Genomic DNA, 22,109 nt, shown 5'->3' with positions numbered 1-22,109 from the left:
TGACAGTTTATCACACAGTTTATTCTTGATAACATGTCAACAAACGTGAAAGAACATCTTACACCAGTTTTTATGCATTTGCAAAGGTAAAAAAAAATAAAACAGCTGAAAATGATAAAAACACTGAGTAGGGAGATGTGGGTGATGTTTTATTTTATTTACTAATGATTTTTTGTCTTCTGTTTCCTAATACCTTGACCTCCTCTTGCACTCTCCCTATATTTAATTGGCTGTGGCTCATTGTTGGTCTCTTGATTGTCAGTGAAAACGGTGTGCACACCTGACAACAAGACGTCTAGATGTCAAGCTGTTTTGAAAATTGTCATAGCGTCTGGGACTAGTCTCGGCCTGCCGCAGGAGTGCACACAACAAGACCGTTCATTGTTAGATCTGTGACTTCTCGTCGCAGATCAGTCGCCGACTCAAAGCATCAAAGGAAACAAGCTTGAGTCCTGTAGTGTACACTAGGCTTAATGTAGACTTATACATCTCCGTTTGTGTTTCACAGTAGAAAAAAAGTCATATGGGTTTGTAACAATATGAGGGTGAGTAAATAATAATAATAATAATAATAATAATTCTATTTTTAGTTGAACTATCCTTTTAAAACATTTCAAAAATGTTTAGACAGGCATAAATAGAGCAAGACATCCACCAGGCTGTCTGGTTACTCAAAAACAGTTCTATAAGCCATAGGCCTACTCACTTTAATGTGTTTATGCATCCATCCATGCTGTTTTTCAATTGGTTTCCTTTGTAAACATACACAAAATGACGTCTTTGACCATTGCCCTTTGTCTAGCTGTTTATTCAGCATCTTGTGCAAGAACTTAAAAAAGCATTCTGTTCTATTCATGCCGTTATGTCTAGTGTTTTTTGTGCAATGACATCTTTGGTGTGAACAGCAACTTTGAGTAATTTCTATAATAACAGGTTTTGACTAAACAATGGTTCTGAAATACCTTTATCACTTTTTTTTTTTTTTGGGATTTTTCCCCTTTTTTTCCCAATTTGGAATGCCCAATTCCCAATGCGCTCTAAGTCCTCGTGGTCGCATAGTGATTCGCCTCAGTCTGGGTGGCGGAGGACGAATCCCAGTTGCCTCCTTGTCTGAGACAGTCAATCCGCACATCTTATCACATGGCTTGTTGAGTGTGTTGTCACGGAGACATAGTGTGTGTGGAGGCTTCATGCCATCCACCGCGGCAACCACGCTCAATTCACCATGCGCCCCACTGAGAACAAACCACATTATAGCAACCATGAGGAGGTTACCCCATGTGACTCTACCCTCCCTAGCAACCGGGCCAATTTGGTTGCTTAGGAGACCTGGCTGGAGTCACTCAGCACGCCCTGGGATTTGAACTAGCGAACTAGCGAACTCCAGGGGTGGTAGCCAGCGTATTTTACCACTGAGCTACCCAGGCCCCACTAAAATACCTTTATCACTTAAGGTAGTTCACAAATAAGTAACACAAGTACGGGTGATTTGGAAGTCCGCTACACCTAACAATCATGGTAATTACTTCCTCCAAGGGCAATTTGCACCCTCTTTCCAAGTACAGAGACAAATCGATGAGAAATTAATTTCTGTGTGCCTGCTTTGTAAGTGCCCAGTAAGAAGTGTGCCCTCTGTACAGAACACACGTATCTGTTCAGCTCTTGCACCAGGCTAAGGCATTCCATTACATTCTCAAAGCACTGACATTCCCAATGAAGTTGTTAGGACACTTAGGTGCTGGTAGCATAGCAACCTATGGTGTGTTAGCTCTGGTTGCTCAAGGTCATCATGTAAATTCAGTCCAGTTCTATGGCAGTGGGCCGATGTGAATGGAAAGGCAGGATGTGCACAATAGCTGATTGCCATTGTCAAGGCTGCCCATAGCTGCATTTCAAATTAGTTAAGTGACCTCTTTTTGTGCTAACATCCTTCCTGAGATGTGCTACATTGTTTGTAGAATAATTCATATTACCCTATCACAGCAAAGCTATATGAACCTTGAAACACAAAAGGTATCATTTAGCACTGAATGACATGTTTGTATAGCACGAATGTAGCCTCAAACACATACAAAACCAATGCTTGAGGAAGGCACTGATGGTGAAACAGTACTCATGTTGAACGTGTGGCCCAGTTGCAAAAGAATTGGGCTAGTAACTGAAATGTTGCAGGTTCAAACCCATCACTAAGCACCATTATGCCTTTGAACAAGACATTTAAAGGAATAGTTGACCCAAAAAGGACATTTCTCTCATTATTTACTCACCCTCATGCCATCCCAGATGTGTATGACTTCCCTTATTTTGCAGAACACAAATTAAGATTTTTAGAAAAAATTATTTGCTCTTTTGGTCCACACAGTTCAAGTCAATGGGCGCCAAAATTTTGACACTCCAAAAAGATTTTTGGAGCTTCAAGATTTTGGCACCCACTGAACTACAAAGCTGAAATATTCTTCTAAAAAGCTATGTTTGTGTTCTGCTGAAGAAAGTCAGTCATACACATCTGGGATGGCATAAGGGTGAGTAAATGATGAGAGAATTTTCATTTTTGGGTGAACTATTCCTTTAAAGGGTTAATTCTCTCACTATTTACTTATCCTCATGTTGTTCCAAACCTGTGTGACTTTATTTCTTTTGCAGAACCAAAAGGAGCTGTTTGTTAACACTAATTTATACTTACTGCAAACAGGCTTCTTTTAGTTCACCTTAAAAAATCATGACCAAATGCACTGACGTTTTTGTTCTGATAAGGTGTTTGTTTGGAGATTTTTCTCTTGTTCTAGCAGATCCCTGAAATTCTTGACCTAGGTAAATGGTGACTGAGGCTGACATTCTGCCTATCATCTCCTTGTACAGGTGCATCTCAATAAATTAGAATGTCGTGGAAAAGTTCATTTATTTCAGTAATTCAACTCAAATTGTGAAACTCGTGTATTAAATAAATTCAATGCACACAGACTGAAGTAGTTTAAGTCTTTGGTTCTTTTAATTGTGATGATTTTGGCTCACATTTAACAAAAACCCACCAATTCACTATCTCAAAAAATTTGAATATGGTGACATGCCAATCAGCTAATCAACTCAAAACACCTGCAAAGGTTTCCTGAGCCTTCAAAATGGTCTCTCAGTTTGGTTCACTAGGCTACACAATCATGGGGAAGACTGCTGATCTGACAGTTGTCCAGAAGACAATCATTGACAGCCTTCACAAGGAGGGTAAGCCACAAACATTCATTGCCAAAGAAGCTGGCTGTTCACAGAGTGCTGTATCCAAGCATATTAACAGAAAGTTGAGTGGAAGGAAAAAGTGTGGAAGAAAAAGATGCACAACCAACCGAGAGAACCGCAGCCTTATGAGGATTGTCAAGCAAAATCGATTCAAGAATTTGGGTGAACTTCAGAAGGAATGGACTGAGGCTGGGGTCAAGGCATCAAGAGCCACCACACACAGACATGTCAAGGAATTTGGCTACAGTTGTCGTATTCCTCTTGTTAAGCCACTCCTGAACCACAGACAACGTCAAAGGCGTCTTACCTGGGCTAAGGAGAAGAAGAACTGGACTGTTGCCCAGTGGTCCAAAGTCCTCTTTTCAGATGAGAGCAAGTTTTGTATTTCATTTGGAAACCAAGGTCCTAGAGTCTGGAGGAAGGGTGGAGAAGCTCATAGCCCAAGTTGCTTGAAGTCCAGTGTTAAGTTTCCACAGTCTGTGATGATTTGGGGTGCAATGTCATCTGCTGGTGTTGGTCCATTGTGTTTTTTGAAAACCAAAGTCACTGCACCCATTTACCAAGAAATTTTGGAGCACTTCATGCTTCCTTCTGCTGACCAGCTTTTTAAAGATGCTGATTTCATTTTCCAGCAGGATTTGGCACCTGCCCACACTGCCAAAAGCACCAAAAGTTGGTTAAATGACCATGGTGTTGGTGTGCTTGACTGGCCAGCAAACTCACCAGACCTGAACCCCATAGAGAATCTATGGGGTATTGTCAAGAGGAAAATGAGAAACAAGAGACCAAAAAATGCAGATGAGCTGAAGGCCACTGTCAAAGAAACCTGGGCTTCCATACCACCTCAGCAGTGCCACAAACTGATCACCTCCATGCATAATTAAAGCAAAAGGAGCCCCTACCAAGTATTGAGTACATATACAGTAAATGAACATACTTTCCAGAAGGCCAACAATTCACTAAAATTTTTTTTTTTATTGGTCTTATGATGTATTCAAATTTTTTGAGATAGTGAATTGGTGGGTTTTTGTTAAATGTGAGCCAAAATCATCACAATTAAAAGAACCAAAGACTTAAACTACTTCAGTCTGTGTGCATTGAATTGATTTAATACACGAGTTTCACAATTTGAGTTGAATTACTGAAATAAATGAACTTTTCCACGACATTCTAATTTATTGAGATGCACCTGTATGTTCGACAGAAGTAATATGGGTTTGAAATAACATGAGGATGTGTAAATAATGGCAGAATTTTAATTTCTGGGTAAACTAAACCTTTAAAAGTGCCTATAGGAAAGGCAATGTCTATTTTAAAGCAATGTAATCATATATTATATTGTTACTGGTTATTCAGGGTGAGGACGTTTCCAAAGGAGTCAGCTCTGCTGAGCCGGGACACCGTGCGGGCACTCATGTACTACGCACTGAAGGTGTGGAGTGACATCGCCCCACTCAACTTCCATGAGGTGGCGGGCAACGAGGCAGACATCCAGATTGACTTTACCAAAGCGGACCACAATGACGGCTACCCCTTTGATGGACCCGGTGGCACAGTGGCCCATGCCTTTTTTCCTGGAGAACGATTCACAGCTGGTGACACACACTTTGACGATGATGAAGCCTGGACATTCAGGTCACCAGGTGAGTGCGTGAATGATTGAGTCTTTGCTGCCTTGATAATTGTCTTCTGGCATGTCCGTCTGATGTGGTGTATCTCAGCCAGTCCACCAGACTTGCTGTCTGAAAGCAACAGATACAGCCATCTCCAAGATGCACCTCCTTGCAAGTTAGAAGTGCAACCACTTGCAGAGAGCCACAAGGGTGATAATTAGCTTTGGGCAGGTGGGGTCCCAGTTACACAAACCTGCCCAGCCACCGAAACTCTGGTGGAATTGGTTCAAACCACCTAGCTTCCCTCTCTTGTGGCTGTGGGCCATATGCTCATTGACAGCAGCTGAGTCTTCCCAAATTAGACCCCTATCAGACATGCATCTATTTGCATAGGCCTTTGGCAGGTATGGGTGTAATGTGAGGGATTGGAGAAATAGAGAAAGGGGGTGAGTAAAGTCCCCCTTGAATATCATGAGCCTTTCACCACCCACTTTTACTATTTCAGCCATTGGACGGTAAATATAATTGGATAATAACTGTTCCCTATGAGAAGCAAAGGTGTCTTCCTCTAGGGGGAAGTTTACCAGCCTGAAAAGCTGAGTCCTCCATTAGGCTGCTTAAGATGTTTTTCATCTTACTGGAGACATTTGTTCTCAAACTATTAAGCTTTTTAAATATATTATTTTAAAGATTGGTGTCTGAGACAAAATTGACTTCCACCCCTGCAATCTCAGGGTTTATTAAAATCATTAAATAAAATGCTCTATCCAATAATCACAAATGACTGTGAGTGGTCCATCTGGTCCATCGTTGCCAGTGTTAAAAGAAGTAACATGTGACACAGGACCTCACGCTCATATTCACTAATGCAGTGGTCTGGATGACAACGGCTTGCACTGGGAAAGGTTTATAGGCATTAAATTAACATAACAGTGTATAGTTAATTATATAATCAAATAAAACAATATAATGTGTTCTTTGAGACCGTTGACATAACAGGAAAGTTTAGTCATCGTACCTGACCAATCGGAAAAGTCCTCCAGGCCGCTGCAGCGGGGTTATTGAAGTTTTAAATGTTTTATTTAATTTTTATTTCTATTTTATTTTCAATTTGTCCTTTTAAATGTAGTGTATTTTTTGTTAGTTTCAACTCTAAGATTGTTAACTTTAGTTTTTGTTTTTCCAGTGTATTTCAGTATGATTGTTTTGATTTTAGTTTTTTAGACTGCCAAAGTTATGTGTGTTGTTAAACTATTGTTTAAATATGATTAATGAAGTTAATCTAGTGTTATCGTTTTCTATTGGCATTTTCATGTTTAATAAAAGAGGTTTGTAAAGGTTTCACATTTTATAGGATATTGTCTATTAATTGGTCATTTTTTTAGGTCATTTTTATTTTATTTTAGCTTGTTTTGGATTAATGAAAATGTATTTTAGTTTAGGCTATGTCCACATTAATCCTGATACTTTTGAAAACGGTGTTTTCAAAACGTTCTCCGTCCACATTGCCGTTTACAAGCGTTTTCCAAAAGTTGCTCATTCACACTAAGACTAAGACTTTTTTGCGCATGCAGAAAATCGCCATTCCATGTATGGTCTGAAACGCAGTTGTCCTCATGCTCCGTCGCCAGACAGCAACTCCGAGTAAACTTCCCGTTGCCTTTGAAGGAATGCAATGTGAAGGTTGTACAAAGTACCATTTAACTTTAACAACGCTTTCAAAATGAAAAGCAGGCACAACAACAATGCTGCTACAACATGGGCAGCCATCCTGATTGTTTTGAGTTGAATTGATCACATGACTGCGTGACATGACAACAAATATGTAATCGTCCACACTACAACTTGAAGACGGCATTTTCAAACGGATCCACTTGGGAGAGCGTTTTCGAAAAGCTCAGTTTTCGCTGTCAAAAACGCTGTCTCAGTGTGGACGGAAATCCAAAACGTAGAGAAAAAGATGTGTTTTCAAACGAAAACGTATTAGTGTGGATGTGGCCTTAGATTCATTTTTTTCCAATTATGTACTTTTTGTTTCAGTTAATGAATTTTTTTTTTATTTAGTTTAAGTTTTCGATATCAATAATAACACTGATCTGCACCATATCCCTACCCCCTTTATGCTAACTGTTAATCTAATGATCTTTCCTATTTAAATGAACTTGACAGACACAGCTGAGCATCCCAACCCCTCCTTCCTCTTTCAGTATTGATGAAGGCAAAGTCCTCCACCTCTTTGTGTGTGTTCATCTGACCCTTCACCATAACACGGGCATTTCCATGTTTTCACTTCATTAACTGTCCATCTAATGAACACACCATCTGCACCTGTCCCTCCCATATGGTCGCCAAGTACTCTCCACTCATCATCACCAGTCATTTTAACTGGCCCAAGACCTCTGCATCAGCCAAAAATGTCCTGATATATTCACCTGTTATTTGTGTCTTATCTTTTTTGTTCTCAGATTATTTGAAATATTCTGAGACAAATACAGGTGCTGTTTTTATTTTTGACTGCGTACGACTGTAAGCCTTTTGGGCTGGGCAGTATGATAATAAATATATATATATATATAGTGGTGAGCAGGGCGGAGCCGAGTGGCGTCTGGGCAGAGCGAGGCCGGGAAGATAAGTGGCGAATAACTTTCACCTGCGTGCCACACCGGCCTCGCGTTCCAGCGAGGGGCGGCAGTAGTACTTAAGGAGAAGAGACAACGGCAGACAGGAGAGAGAGACGTGTGAAGCTGTCTGTGTGTACCTGCGTGTCAGTGTGGTGTTGCTGAAAAGCAAACCTTTTGTGTACTGCTGAAAACCGGCATTATTGTGTGTGACTGAAATGTGCAACAATAAATGTCTACGTGTTTTTTGAAGCCGGTCCCAGCTTCCTCCTTTCCATAATTGTTACAAATATATATATAATATATATACTATATGCCACAAGTGGGCAGGACTTTTTCATTATTTACACGTTAGAGCAATGAAAAGGCATGGACTGTTGTTAAAATGCAGAGTGGGACATGTCCCAAATGAGACAAGATGAGGAAAAACTTTTTATTGAAAGGTGTTGTTTGGCACAATACAAAGCAGAGTTAAGTAGTTTGCCACATAAATTTAGAACGTAATTGATGTGCAGTCATGGGTGTGCATGCATCTACTATTCTACAACAGTGGCTCATCCCACATGGCTTAGCTGTTTGTTGAGAAGTCCCACCCATTTGAGAGCTCGTCCAATCATCATATAGAGAAGCCAGGCTTCCAGGCAGGACAAAAATACATTGAAAGTCAAATGTCCAATAAGCAATTAGATGCAGATCCAATGCAAATAGTGCAGAGAATAACAGTGTTTGGGCGGGACACAAAATGTCCTGTTTAGAGCCCCTCGTCCAATGAACATCGATTATTTGCGCCATTGACACAAATGTACATCGCTATAGTGATGTCTGATGTGTGATATTTTATACATTTATTTGCTAAAATATTCAAATACACAAATAATATGTGATTTATATAGATCATTTCTATATATATTAAATTTGTCATTGCCACATTTATGACATTTTATGGGAAGCTGTGCTTCCTATGTAGTTTTAAAGCAATCACTACTGATATGCCATATCTGTGGTCGAGAATTGCTCATAGATTTAAGTCCTAGTTCTTACCCCTGCACGTTGAAGCCTTCCTTTGATACACTGTCTGAAAGCCAGCCGATAGCTCCAAGGAAGTTGTAAGGTCACATGGAAAATGCAAACCTTAAAGGCTCAGCACATTTCTCAGACCTTAATCTGCTTAAAAATAGACAGCCCTTATCATGCAAACAAGAGGATGAGTAATTGCATTTTCCTTTTCCCCATCTCCAACTCTCTCCCTCCAGCTCAGTCTGGAGAACCGTAAGCATATTGTTTCTGACACAACAAAGATCCTTCCCTTTGAGGGAACAGTACAAAAGGAGGAAAGAAAGTTCTGCAGTTTGTACAGTATAATCCACTCTTAATTGAGACAAGACAGAATCCAAAATGCTCTGTCTGAGATTACAGGCAGCCTTGCGAGGCATCCGGGGCGTCCCGCATTCCCATGGGTCAGATTAGCGTAACTGGAGGAGTGTCTGTGTTTTTATGACAGTGGGCAGATTGCTTTTATTAATTATGCCTCCGTTGGCTGCTCACTAACGCGGACTCATTAGTGTGGCCAAAACAAAAGGCTCATTAAGCAGGTGCTTTTCTGATAAACTTTTGCAATTTGGCGTTAGCCTGCGATTCGCTATTCTTTTGAGTGTGTGTGTGGGTCCACATGTTTGTGTGTGGAGAGAGTGAAGAGGAAAAAAAATCATCCTGGTCCATTATCGTCTATTTTCAGAGCCACCAGTCATTAGTTAGACTGTTGTTGGCTTGCTTTTTCAAAACCCTGCAGAAGAGAGCTCTCTTCACTTTCATAAAGAAGGTAATTTTAAGAAATCATCAAAATCATGTCTATGCCTTGATGATGTTAATGACATTTCGATCTGATGAGCCAAAACTGCGTATTTGCTTCCACTGGAGCAATCTTTTTAAGTCGGCAAAAAGGGAAACATAAATGATGGTCTTAAAAATAGTTTACACCAGGATTATTATAGTTTTGAATTTATTTTTTAGTTTTTATTCCAATTTTATTTTCATATTGTCATTTTCAATTTTCATCAGTTTCCCACTCTATGACTGTTAGTTTTAGTTTAGTTTTTTCAGTGATTTCTTGTTTAATTAATTAGTGGTCATTTTTTTTTTTGTTTGTTTGTTTTTTTTTTTGTTAAACTTAACTCTAAACCTAACCCTACCCCTACCCCAACCTTAACCCCTACCCCCAGTACCTCAACCTCAGTAGAAACAAATGTGAATCTTGTGAGAATTTTGCTGAACAACATGTAGTTACACAGTAAATACATTGTATTGTATGTATTTTAATGTTAGTACAAAGTAGTTCAAGACACCTAATATAAAATGGGTAAACCGTAACACTGGTTTGCAATTATTTACTTGGCTATGATCTTTGACAGACACCTTCAGTTTGCTGCTTTAGGCCACTCCATGCACCAGATGTTGTGCAGTGCATAAAGTCTTAATCAGATTGCTTCAGATCCATATGTCATCCACCGTGCATCCTCCTCTGGACCCTGAGCAGCACGAAGTTCATCTGGATGAATCGCTTGTGCTAAACAAATCAGCCTCTAGCAATTAAATGCAGCAGTTGCATACCAGGTGCAGAGTAAAAACAGAAGCAGCTCATCAGTCATGTGTGTCTTCCTCAGAATGTGTGTGTACACCTTATAGCCAAGTACACCTATACCCAAAACTGAAAACTGTGTCATCACATCCTCACCCTTACATCATTCCTTGCCATTTGACTTTCTTTTTTCTGTGGAACAATGTTGTGACCAGGGGCTATCCAAACATGACAGAAATAAAAGTTATCCATACGATTTGTGCAATATATTCCAAGACTTCTGAAGGCATACAATAGACTATGTGAGGAACAGACTGAAATTCAACTCATCATTTAATTTAATCTTACATTCCGCTGTAGATCTCAAATATTAGTCTCATTTCCTTGCATTCAAACTTATTTCCACGTAACTCATTTGACACGTGAGACCCATTTTAAAAGAACTCAATTAAAAGAACTTAAATTTTTAAAAATGCATCTCGAGACACCTGCTTTCTGTTACTTTGGTTTGCACTAGCTTTTTTTAACACAAGACAACACTGACGTCAAACCTACTGCGACATGTTTTACGCTGAATATTTGAACGCAAATGAGATTTGAGAGCTGTGGCAAAGAGAACGATTTTCAGTGAATAACGACTTAAATTATTTGCCTTTTCCTCACACAAAGCTATTATAAGGCTTCAGAAGACTTGGAATATGGCGCATATGCTGGATAGACTACTTTTATGGTAATTTAATCTTAATCTTTCATTCTATGGAAAAGAACAGTGTGAACATTCTTCAAAACTTCTCCTTTTGTGTTCCACGAAGGAAAGAAAGTCTTTTAAAAAGACATAACGATGATAAATAATGAAAGAATTTTGATTTTTCTTCCTCACTAAGCAAAAATCCATCAGGTCCTGCGTCTTCTGTTTTCCAAAATCTTCGAAGTGCATTATGCTAATGCAGAAGCAGGTACCCACATGGAGGTGCCTAGGCCACATTAATGACACAATGATCATTCTGAGTCTTAATCTTAATCAGCATGTCACAGTTTTAATCCTCTGTCCCGCTCAGAGAAGCTTGACTAACTGTGTTCTGCTTATACAAACCTGCAGAGCAAGGGAACTGTCACGGTTTTTGGCTTTTTTTCACAGCTTCAGCTTCAGGGCCCTAATGAGTCTCTCTCTCTCTCTCTCTCTCTCTCTCAGTCTATCTGTAGATCTCTCTATATTTTTTTATCTCTCTCTCTCTCTCTCTCTCTCTCCCCATTCCAACGATTCCAATGAAACTTTTCTGGCACTGACTACATTTATGTTGCCATCTCTCTGGGCTATTTAACAGAAAAGAGTGAATGTTTCTTTGGCTGGTTGCGTCGCTCAGATCTGTCTGTACTAAAACGAGTGCAGGGATAATGAAAGAGGTAATATTTAATCTCACAGTCCTCCTCATCAATCACAAGCTCATTGTGTTGAAAACAACAGTGTAGCTGGACATTTTGAACTATTCCCAACTGAATCACTGTGATTTCGAGGACATAATTGCACTGGATGTCTTCATCCTTATGAAACAAGGTAATCGAGGTTCAGAAAGAAAAAACACAAAAGATCTTTCCTAGATAGCATAGAATGCAAATGAGGACTTTTGATGAAGTTTCCAGTTTCTCAGATTGTTCTGAGAAAAAGACCCCAGTAATCTCTTGTGAGTTTCAAAAGAGATCTCAACAGTGCCTCAAACTGGGTTCAGATTTGCTAAGATATCAAAGCTACAATAAAAAATCAGGGATTGTTAGTATGAACTCTTGAACATTTCTTATCAAGTACTCTGAGACCAACATTCTCTGGGCTCTTTGTTCAATCCTCTCCCTTCAGATTCCCACGGGATGGATCTGTTCGCAGTGGCAGTGCATGAATTTGGCCATGCCATAGGGCTCGCTCACATCTCTGCTATTGAGTCTATCATGCGGCCATACTACCAGGGGCCAGTGGGCGACCCGCTCAAGTACAACCTCCCATACGAGGACAAAGTTCGTGTCTGGCAGCTTTACGGTAAGAATGGTTGCCCTTTTTGTCACGTATGGTTTCTTCCCCTCCTTCTTTCTCTCCTCCTTTCCTTATCTCAGTCCTCCCAAACCTCCTCAAGTACTCCTCGCTGTAGACTGTATCACGATGACATACAGTAGTGGATCTAATGCTCTGCATAGTGGATTTTGGTGATGTTGTGGATTTTTTGTTTTTTATGCATTACACTGAGTAGTATATTACTTAGTATTACACTGAGACATTTGTTTAATACAGCTTAGCTTTTAAAAATTGTCATAACCATGGATTTTGTTAATTACTTGAACTAGTTTTTCCTCTTCACCCACATAAAAAAACCATATAAATTAAGCAATATATTCACATTACACACAAAAGTGTGCACCTCATTTTAACATCTTCTCAGCTATATGTAAATACCCCTGCCATGAGGTGTATTGTTTGTATTTGTAGATTAACATGTAGCAGCCAAACATGTTTGGAAATTTGCAAAGTGAGATTAAAGTGAATCTGGAGCTCAGCGCACGTAAGCAAACAGAACCGAACTCGGAGCACATCTGTCACTCTGAGCACGAGATGGAGTTGTGTGAAGCAAAGAACCGCTCAGGAAACACTGTATTAATGTTTTTTCACAATACAGGACAGACCAGCTTGCATAAACTTTGAAGTGAGCAGAGTGATCATACTATTTATGAATTTAATTAAATTGTAGCCCTTTGCGGTTTAATAATCCCACAACGTCTTATTGCGATTTAGGTTTTATTTTATTAATATATAATTATTTATTTTATATATGAATAAATATATTAATGACCGTTAAGTATGCTACAGTAATGACACAAAACATTTAAATGTGAATACGCATGCGCATTAAAACCACTACGTCACCAAAATCTACTACGCAGAGGATTAGATCCTCTACGTCATCATGCTACATTCTGCAGCGAGGACCCTCTCAACCTCCTCCCCCTCCATCAGTGAGTCAAAAAAACAGACACTGTGTCAGATTGTGTGAGCAGAGATCCTCAATCAAATACAGACACCCTGCTATCACTGTGTGAATCTTAGATGCCTTGGGATCGTTGCTGAAGAAGCTGAAAGTGACAAGCAGAGACAAATCAAAGGCACAGTATGCATAACAAAATGGACAGATTGATGCTGTAATCTGTCAACAGTAAACAGATGGGTGAATTCACTAAACATTGGTGGCATAGTATTTCAGCGCAAAAAAAGTCTTATTTGCTAACTACACACAGTCCAATTTCAGAGGACGCTATATGCACTGATATAGTGCTGCATCATGTCTATTTGTATAAAGTCATTGTGATTCTTTTCAGCGCAAACACACTTGTATTTTATTCAGTTGAATCTAATTGTAGAATTCTGTAAATGAAGGTCATGTCCACAATAATATGTTTTTGTTTGAAAATGCATTGATTTTTCTGCATTTACGCCTCTCATCCACAGTGGAACGGTGTTTACCTCCACCGAAAAAGGGCACTTTCAAATGCCCTCTCTAGTACCACATACTTGACGATTGAAAACTGAAAACGGTGATTTCAAACGAAAACAGATTAGTGTGGACAGGGCCGGATATACTTCTTATTGTGACACAGGCAAGAGTGATTTGTGGGCCACCCCCTAAAAAGCATCTTTGCAAGTATTGAATTGTTGTTATTATTATTATTATTATTATTATTATTATTATTATTATTATTAGCCTGTAATTGCTAAAACATTTCCACATGCAGTTTAGTGTGCAAAAAAGTACCAAAACAGCCATTAAAAATTATGGGGGGAAAAAATAATTGCAAAGAAATAACTTTTTGCAATGGAAACATTAGACTAGTCACAGGACCTTTCGGATGACACATTTTTTTTTACTTAAATTTCTGAAAATACATTAATTCATCAAATGATGATCAGGAGAATTGGCATATACAGTAGCTAAGCATTTTTAGACCTTGTCCACATTAATAGGTTTTCGGTTGAAAACGCACATTTACAAATTTCATCCACACTAGACCAGCGTTTTCCTCTACCAAAAACAAAATACTTCAAAAATGCTCTCCTGTGCTGCATACTTTGGAAAACTATGATTCCTAACTATGAACGGAAAACAGAGTTTTGAAACGAAAACATATTAGTGTGGATGTGGCTGTAATGAATGAGGCTGGTATTCATTCAGCCGACCACCAGAGGGAGCCCTCTCCCGAATACTAACATTGAACTGTTTCTTCTATGGTGACTTTCTGTTTGCACTACATAAATAGCCATGCCTTTCCATTGTTACTTTGCGAAGTATTGCCATTTTCACTGTCTTACCAAGCGTTTTTCCCATTGCCTGTTTTATTGCTTTCTTGTTATGACCATTGTGCCTGCTTTATTGGATTACTGATTTTTGGATTACTGTTTTGCTCTGTTTGCCTGGTTGGACTGATTATTTGATAACGACTACTTTGCCTGCTTCAACGATTACATCTCTGCCCTGTGTTTTGGATTTGTTTGCTGTGTTTAATAAACTTCCTGCATATGGATTCTACCTTCGCCTCCATGTTGAGTTCCTCACAGTGGCCTTAGAGGCACAGTGTAGATGTGCACTTTTCTGTATTTTAAAAATCCAGTTCAGGTGTCTGGATCACAGTGGTGGAGCGACACTGTACATTCCCAGTAAAGTATGCCAGATAGTGTTCAGAACAGATTTTTTTTTTACCTGCTATACGTTATTACTTTTGTAAATTAGGTGCCCAAAACAATGCAGACAGCGTTTGCAAATAAACAACACTATCAGCGGGCACAATTTTTTTTTTTTTTTTTTTTTATGAATTCTCTCCTCAGTTCTTTGCCTTTCAGCCAACCTCTCACCCCACCCAGTCAAATTTCTTTGTCCACAGCTGAAGTGCCTGCTGAAGTTGCACTAATTGGCGCCACATGCCCCCTCTATGGACCGCCCTTTTATGTGATCCCACTAGGCAAAAAAGCAGGCCCCAAACCAGGCTTGATCAGAGAACAGAAGGGTTTGCTTCATATTGGGGGACTATTGATTTAATTACACGGCTGTGTTGAGCCAGAAGAGGAGCACAGGGATTAATCGGTCATCACCATGGTTTTGGCCTCTCTGATCAACATGCATAATGCCACACACCGCTGTTCAATCACACTGGGTGGGAGGCAAAGAGATGGGGATAGAGACAGGCTTGAAGACAAGCAAATAGTCAATCTGCTGTTGTTCAAAGTAGCAGGTTGAACGCTGGCCAAACACTTAATAATGTTTAATACATACATGTATAGTTTAATCTGAAAGTGTCGTGCATTACAATTTAAATTGACCAAAAATGGGTCTCTCAGATTAGGATCTGTCCTGTTAAAGACAGGCTATTTTTTCTCAGTTTCAGTGTTGCCGTATTTACTGTGTTTTGCCTATGTAGTGCAGCATATCTAGAGACATGAATACTATAAGACTTTGGGGTAGGCCCTTTAGACTTGAACTAATAAGCAACCTCTTAATAACAACCCAGAACTCCCTAGGAACCACCTAGCAATGCCGTTGCAATCACCCAGAACACCCTGTAGTAGTTTCGCAAAGCTCGTTTTATGAGAATTTGTTGTTATCTATCAATCTTTGAGTAATTTCTCGAGTGTAAAAGGGTTTGTCCAGAAGTTAAGAGTTTAAAGAGTCTTCTTAATATGTGTTCCTTGCTGATGTTTATTCAAACATGGTTTTGTACAAGCTCGACTTGACCTTCATTGTGTTTTGCCAGGTGTTCGGGACTCGGTATCGCACACAGCGCAGCCAGATGACCCCTCTCAAACAGCCGAACCTCCTGTCCTGCTCGACCTACCACAAAACAGATCCACAGTCCCGTGAGTGAAGAATCTCATACCCACAAAACACACATTCCTCTGGTCACTGTGTCTTGTATATTCTGAATAGCAGAGGTAGTGGTCCATCACTCAACAGAGTATGTCTGGACTTCATAATGTTATTATGAAGACATTAATTATTACAAATTATACACAATTAGACACAATTCTTTACTCTAGTAAGCAAGCATTTAGCTGCATTCGAGAGTAGCCCGCACCTCTCCATTCTCCATCTCCCGTGTACGCGCACGGGACCCAACTTTGTGGTGGTAGATCATGAAAGGAACAATGGCACACTCCTTCCTTCCATAGTGCTAGGGTCTACTCCTTGGGCAAGAGTGAATTATCCTTGAGCCTCCCATACTAGTGTCACAGTTGTTTATATAAATTTTTGTGTACTTGAGTTTGCCTGTCTTATACCATCACTATCTACCTCTCCGTAAGGACCCTGAGTAGTTAAAGTCCTAGCATCCCCCTACTACTTGTAAAATATGACAAAAGAAGGTGACTTGTTTGCCGTGTTTTGTGACCCATGACGGAAGAGAGCCTGGCTCCTGAGAAATGCGGTTTTCTGTGGCTTCTATTATTTCAACACTGTGCTTCTACTTCATCTAGATGGGAGATTGGAAAGGCCCGATCCAATCAATCGGGCTGGTCAAGACATGCCCTGGTAAAACTAGTTTTTTTACTAGAGCCGTACAACTTTTGAACACTTCTTGACTGGTCTCCATTTATAAATTATATTTGTAATTGCACTACACATTTTAAATAGTTTTTTTTTATTTTATTTTTTTATCTGTTTGCATTTTTATATTTATTGCTGATGCTGTTTTCTTATGTAAATGTTTGAGAACGTGGGATACCAACAAAATTCCGTTGTTTTGCACAGCAGTACAAAGACAATAAAGTCTTTAACTTAACTTAACTATCTTTTCAGTATCCCCAGAAGGTGTTGGCTAAGGGTCAGTTGAGTAGATGGAACGTCTCTCATTCTTTGTGCTCAGGTATACCATCCCTGTATCCCTGGTGCATAATCTGCAGGATTTCTGTGGATGTGTGCATCCCCTTGTTGAACTGCAAGGTGGGTTGATGAAGCATAATACGCTAAAAATGGCTATTAAACACACATCCAAAAAATGACTTTTCGACCTGGACATGGACTGAACTTCAGAGAATCAATGTGCTTCTACATCTAACTAACTACAGTACATCTCCAAAATTTATAATTATTGAATCTGCATCATCAGATATGCCAATCACAAAGCTATCTCTTTTCGCCATTCACAAGGGCATTACAGGAATAGCTGTTACTGTTAAGGAGGTGAAGAAACTGCGATCTGGCCAGATTCAGGTGGAATGTTGTAAGGAAGCTAATTCAGAGAAACTTCTTCATGCCAATTTGCTGGCTGGACTTAATGACTTAATAATAATGACTTCTTCACATCCAACACTCAACTACAGCAAAGGAGTGATACATACCAGAGAGTTGGATGATGTAGATGAAGAAGAAATAACTTCTGAACTTAAATCTCAAGGAGTGATGTATGTGAAAAGAATGACAATCAAAAGAGAAGATTGAATTATCCAAACTGGCACTTACATTATTACCTTCAATAAACCTCATCCTCCAGAAAGAATCACAATCGGGTATATGAGTGTTCTAGTGGACTTATTTATACAAAATCCACTTAGATGCTTTAACTGTCAAAAGAATGGACATGGATCAAACAGCTGTAAGAGTAAGCATGTCTGCTGCAATTGTGGAGAGGAGGTTCATGACAAAAAAAGCTGTCAGAAGCCACCCGAATACTGCAGTTGTGCAGGAGAACATATGGCTACATCAAAATAATGCTTAATGTGGATTAAAGAGAAAGAAATCCAGAAAATTAAATACAAATTCAGTGGATTGCCAGATAGATTTGACCTGGCTGCAAAAGGATAAACCACAAACTGTCAGTAACTGTAAAGGTATATATCCTCCTGGATCAAAGAGTGCAGGAAATCAGAATGAAACTACATCAACCCATAGCCAATCCAACGAGAACTTACAAACAGAAAACCAAATAATTAACAAGAATTCTAAAAAAAAAAAAAAAAAAGCAGGATGTTCACAATCAAAAGTATCACAAGATGAGAATACAAAGACGAAAGCAATCAAAGATGTTGAAATGAAAGAAAGTGGCCATCACAGTTGGAGCCACTCACCAAAAGGCAGAACTAGGGGTAATATCCCTATGCTCCTTAACATAATTATGGATCACACTATTATCCAATGGGACTGCAGTGGGCTCAGAGCTAACTTCGCAGAATTGCAACGATTAGCTGCAATTATAAATCCACTTGCCTTTTGTCTACAAGAGACGCAGTTGTCACCTGATACTACTCTTTCTTTTAAAAACTTTACAATTTTAAATTATTTTGGTCCAAACAATAGACGTGCTTCTGGTGGAACAGCTGCTTTAATTAGAAAATGTGATACACAAATACATCACACTAAATAGTAATTTACAGTGCATCCGGAAAATATTCACAGCGCTTCACTCTTTCCACATTTTGTTATGTTACAGACTTATTTCAAAATGGATTAAATTCATTATTTTCCTCAAAATTCTACAAACAATACCCCATAATGACAACATGAAAAAAGTTTGTTTGAAATCTTTGCAAAGTTACTAAAAATAAAAAAAACGAAAAAAATCACATGTACATAAGTATTCACAGCCTTTGCCATGACACTCAAAATTGAGCTCAGGTGCATCCTTGAGATGTTTCTACAACTTGATTGGAGTCCACCTGTGGTAAATTCAGTTGATTGGACATGATTTGGAAAGGCACACACCTGTCTATATAAGGTCCCACAGTTAACAGTGCATGTCAGAGCACAAACCAAGCCATGAAGTCCAAGGAATTGTCTGTAGACCTCCAAGACAGGATTGTATTGAGGCTCAGATCTGGGGAAGGGTACAGAAAAATTTCTGCAGCATTGAAGGTCCCAATGAGCACAGTGGCCTCCATCATCCATAAATGGAAGAAGTTTGGAACCACCAGGACTCTTCCTAGAGCTGGCCGCCTGGCAAACTGAGAAATCTGGGGAGAAGGGCCTTATTCAGGGAGGTGACCAAGAACCTGATGGTCACTCTGACAGAGCTCCAGCATTTCTCTGTGGAGAGAGGAGAACCTTCCAGAAGAACAACCATCTCTGCAGCACTCCACCAATCAGGCCTGTATGGTTGAGTGGCCAGACGGAAGCCACTCCTCAGTAAAAGTCACATGACAGCCTGCCTGGAGTTTGCCAAAAGGCACCTGAAGGACTCTCAGACCATGAGAAACAAAGATTGAACTCTTTGGCCTGAATGGCAAGTGTCATGTCTGGAGGAAACCAGGCACCGCTCATCACCTGGCCAATACCATCCCTACAGTGAAGCATGGTGGTGGCAGCATCATGCTGTGGGGATGTTTTGATGAATGCAGCAATGTACAGAGACATCCTTGATGAAAACCTGCTCCAGAGCGCTCTGGACCTCAAGACTGGGGCGAAGGTTCATCTTCCAACAGGACAACGACCCTAAGCACACAGCCAAGATAACAAAGGAGTGGCTCCAGGACAACTCTGTGAATGTCCTTGAGTGGCCCAGCCAGAGCCTAGACTTGAACCCGATTGAACATCTCTGGAGAGATCTGAAAATGGCTGTGCACCGACGCTCCCCATCCAACCTGATAGAGCTTGAGAGGTCCTGCAAAGAAGAATGGGAGAAACTGCCCAAAAATAAGTGTGCCAAGCTTGTAGCATCATACTCAAAAAGACTTGAGGCTGTATTTGGTGCCAAAGGTGCTTCAACAAAGTATTGAGCAAAGGCTGTGAATACTTATGTACATGTGATTTTTTCGGTTTTTTATTTTTAATAAATTTGCAAAGATTTCAAACAAACTTCTTTCACATTGTCATTATGGGGTATTGTTTGTAGAATTGAGTAAAATAATGAATTTAATCAATTTTGGAATAAGGCTGTAACATAACAAAATGTGGAAAAAGTGAAGCACTGTGAATACTTTCCGGATGCACTGTACAAGTAACAGCACTTTCGCAGTATGCATACATTCCACCGGATATGACTATAAAGCATCAAGATCTGGACAACCTTGTGGAGCAGCTTCCTTTCCCCTTCATACTGTAGGAAATTTTGGTAGTATAAATGTACACAATATGGGTTAAAGTGCCCACATTCCTCCATCATTATGTAGGGAACAATATGTGTGTTAGGAATTAAATTAAACTGTTCGTATGTCTACGTCATTATGTAAGGAAATTTGTAATGGAATGAGTCACGTTCGACAACCCTTAAGAAAGATAAATGACAAATAATTAGGTTATTTGTCTGAATAAAATTCTCCACTATCAAAATCATAATACAACGTCTCGTGGTATCTGCTCAAATTTCTATTGTAAGGAATTATCTTATAAAGGGAATTATGATTAATTCACTTATTGGAGTAATACTATTCTCATGGCTTATTGAAAATAATATCACACATATTTTAAATATGGTTCTGAGCTTTGAAGCAAGATCTTTTAAAATCAAGTGACGAGATTATTTATCAAAATATACCACAGTCAGATTATCTTTGAATACAAACAAGACTTAATTGCTAATCTAACACATACAAACATGAAACAGGTTGGTGAGTAGATTGTAAAAGAAGGTGAATGAACTGATCTATACAGAGAAAATGAACTTTATGGAGTTTGTAGACAATGCCTTAAGAACCATTGATACTTAATTCTGTCTAACTCAATTTGCAATTGGGTAACTCTAATTATACTAGAGAGACACCAGCACTTTCAGCAAAGTCTGAAGATATACTTGCGTTTCTTTGCGTTGCTTGGTTCTTTGGCTCTTTGTAGAAAGTTCTGGTTGTTCCGTCGATGTTTTGGACCTCTGTTAAGATCGTGGATGTCTGTTGCTGGGATGATGAGGCGGGGCTTTGAAGCGAGGTCTTCCACAAAGGAGGCTTGTGACTCCAGTCACGTGTGTGTGTTGTAGCACAGAGAAGAGAAGGGCTTCCTCTGAGCTTTAATCCGAGCCTTTCTGGACTTCTACTTTGCACAGAACTTAAGGGGAGCTGGGGCGAGGCTGCAAGCCACAAGGGCCAGAGCATGGAGGATGCAGAGCTGAAGAGGAAGTGAAGAACGGAGAAGAGAGAGCGTTCTTCCTTGGTACCAGAGTCTTTAGTGTAGACTGGTCACACCCCAAAGGTGTCCTGAGCCAATCAGAATTGCCTTTTCAGAGTCACATGGTCAACTCTTTCCTTCCTTTTCAAAGTTGATTTACAATCTTTTGTGTAAAGGATTCTTAAAAATTCCCGCTCGAAAAAGTACATATTTTAACCAAACATTTTATATCTTGTATACAACTGAATATATCAAACAATAATTAACACAAACATTCCTGAAATTTCTAAAGAATCTCAATGATAGTAAACATGAGAATAATAATAATAATTGCAATAGTAATAACATTCATGATAAGTGATTACAAGAATAATAAGAATAAATCATATGGTTAAAGCCAGGAAAACCTTACATGAGGTAGTATGACCATCTCTAAGGTAGATATACATATGAGAAAGACAAGAACAATGTTAGTTCCATGTATTTAAGAGGGTAAAATGTTAGTAAATCCAGTCTTGGAATTTCACAGCTTCAGATCTCATTCTCTTGAGTGTAACTTCGAGAAGAATGGGGTGGGACCTCCTTCCTTTGTTCTTAAACTGAAAGCTCCAAATAGGATGTCAGATAAAAAGTTATAATGGTTAATTCATTGGTTTTACAACATGTATAATACATTACACGTTATGAGAAACATGATTGTCAGGGTATGGTGTCAGGTTAAGCCTGGGATATAAAATTATCTTGTATGCTTTGTCCAACATGCATAGAGTCAAAGTTTTGGTGCCTTTGTGGAAGTTCAGAAGGTCATGCTGAGTCTGCCCCATGTCACTGTCCTGCAGGTTGCAGGGGCCTCTCTGGCCAATGGCCCTTTTGTTTTAAATCATGCTGTTTTGCTGTTTTAACAGAATGGTTAGTCTCCTTGGCCAGCCATTTGGCATTTGTTAATTATCTCAAATCAGCAACCCAAGAGGGGACTCCCTGAGGAGTGTGTGGTCTTGGAGAAGTCTTCTTTGTTCGC

The 22,109-nt window shown here is 39.5% G+C and overlaps 1 protein-coding gene across 1 annotated transcript in view; it reads left to right on the top strand.

Moving 5' to 3' along the window:
- Positions 1–22,109, top strand: part of mmp17a (matrix metallopeptidase 17a) — a 107,235-nt gene that overhangs the window by 67,546 nt on the left and 17,580 nt on the right. The window contains exons 4-6 of the mRNA XM_051677433.1: positions 4,588–4,874; positions 11,890–12,066; positions 15,819–15,921. Of these exons, the coding sequence (XP_051533393.1) occupies positions 4,588–4,874; positions 11,890–12,066; positions 15,819–15,921 (567 nt within the window). The remainder of the gene's footprint in view (positions 1–4,587; positions 4,875–11,889; positions 12,067–15,818; positions 15,922–22,109) is intronic.

This window comes from Myxocyprinus asiaticus, chromosome 38 (assembly GCF_019703515.2).
Source record: "Myxocyprinus asiaticus isolate MX2 ecotype Aquarium Trade chromosome 38, UBuf_Myxa_2, whole genome shotgun sequence".
Lineage (NCBI taxonomy): Eukaryota > Metazoa > Chordata > Actinopteri > Cypriniformes > Catostomidae > Myxocyprinus > Myxocyprinus asiaticus.
This window is presented reverse-complemented; position numbering and strand designations above follow the sequence as displayed.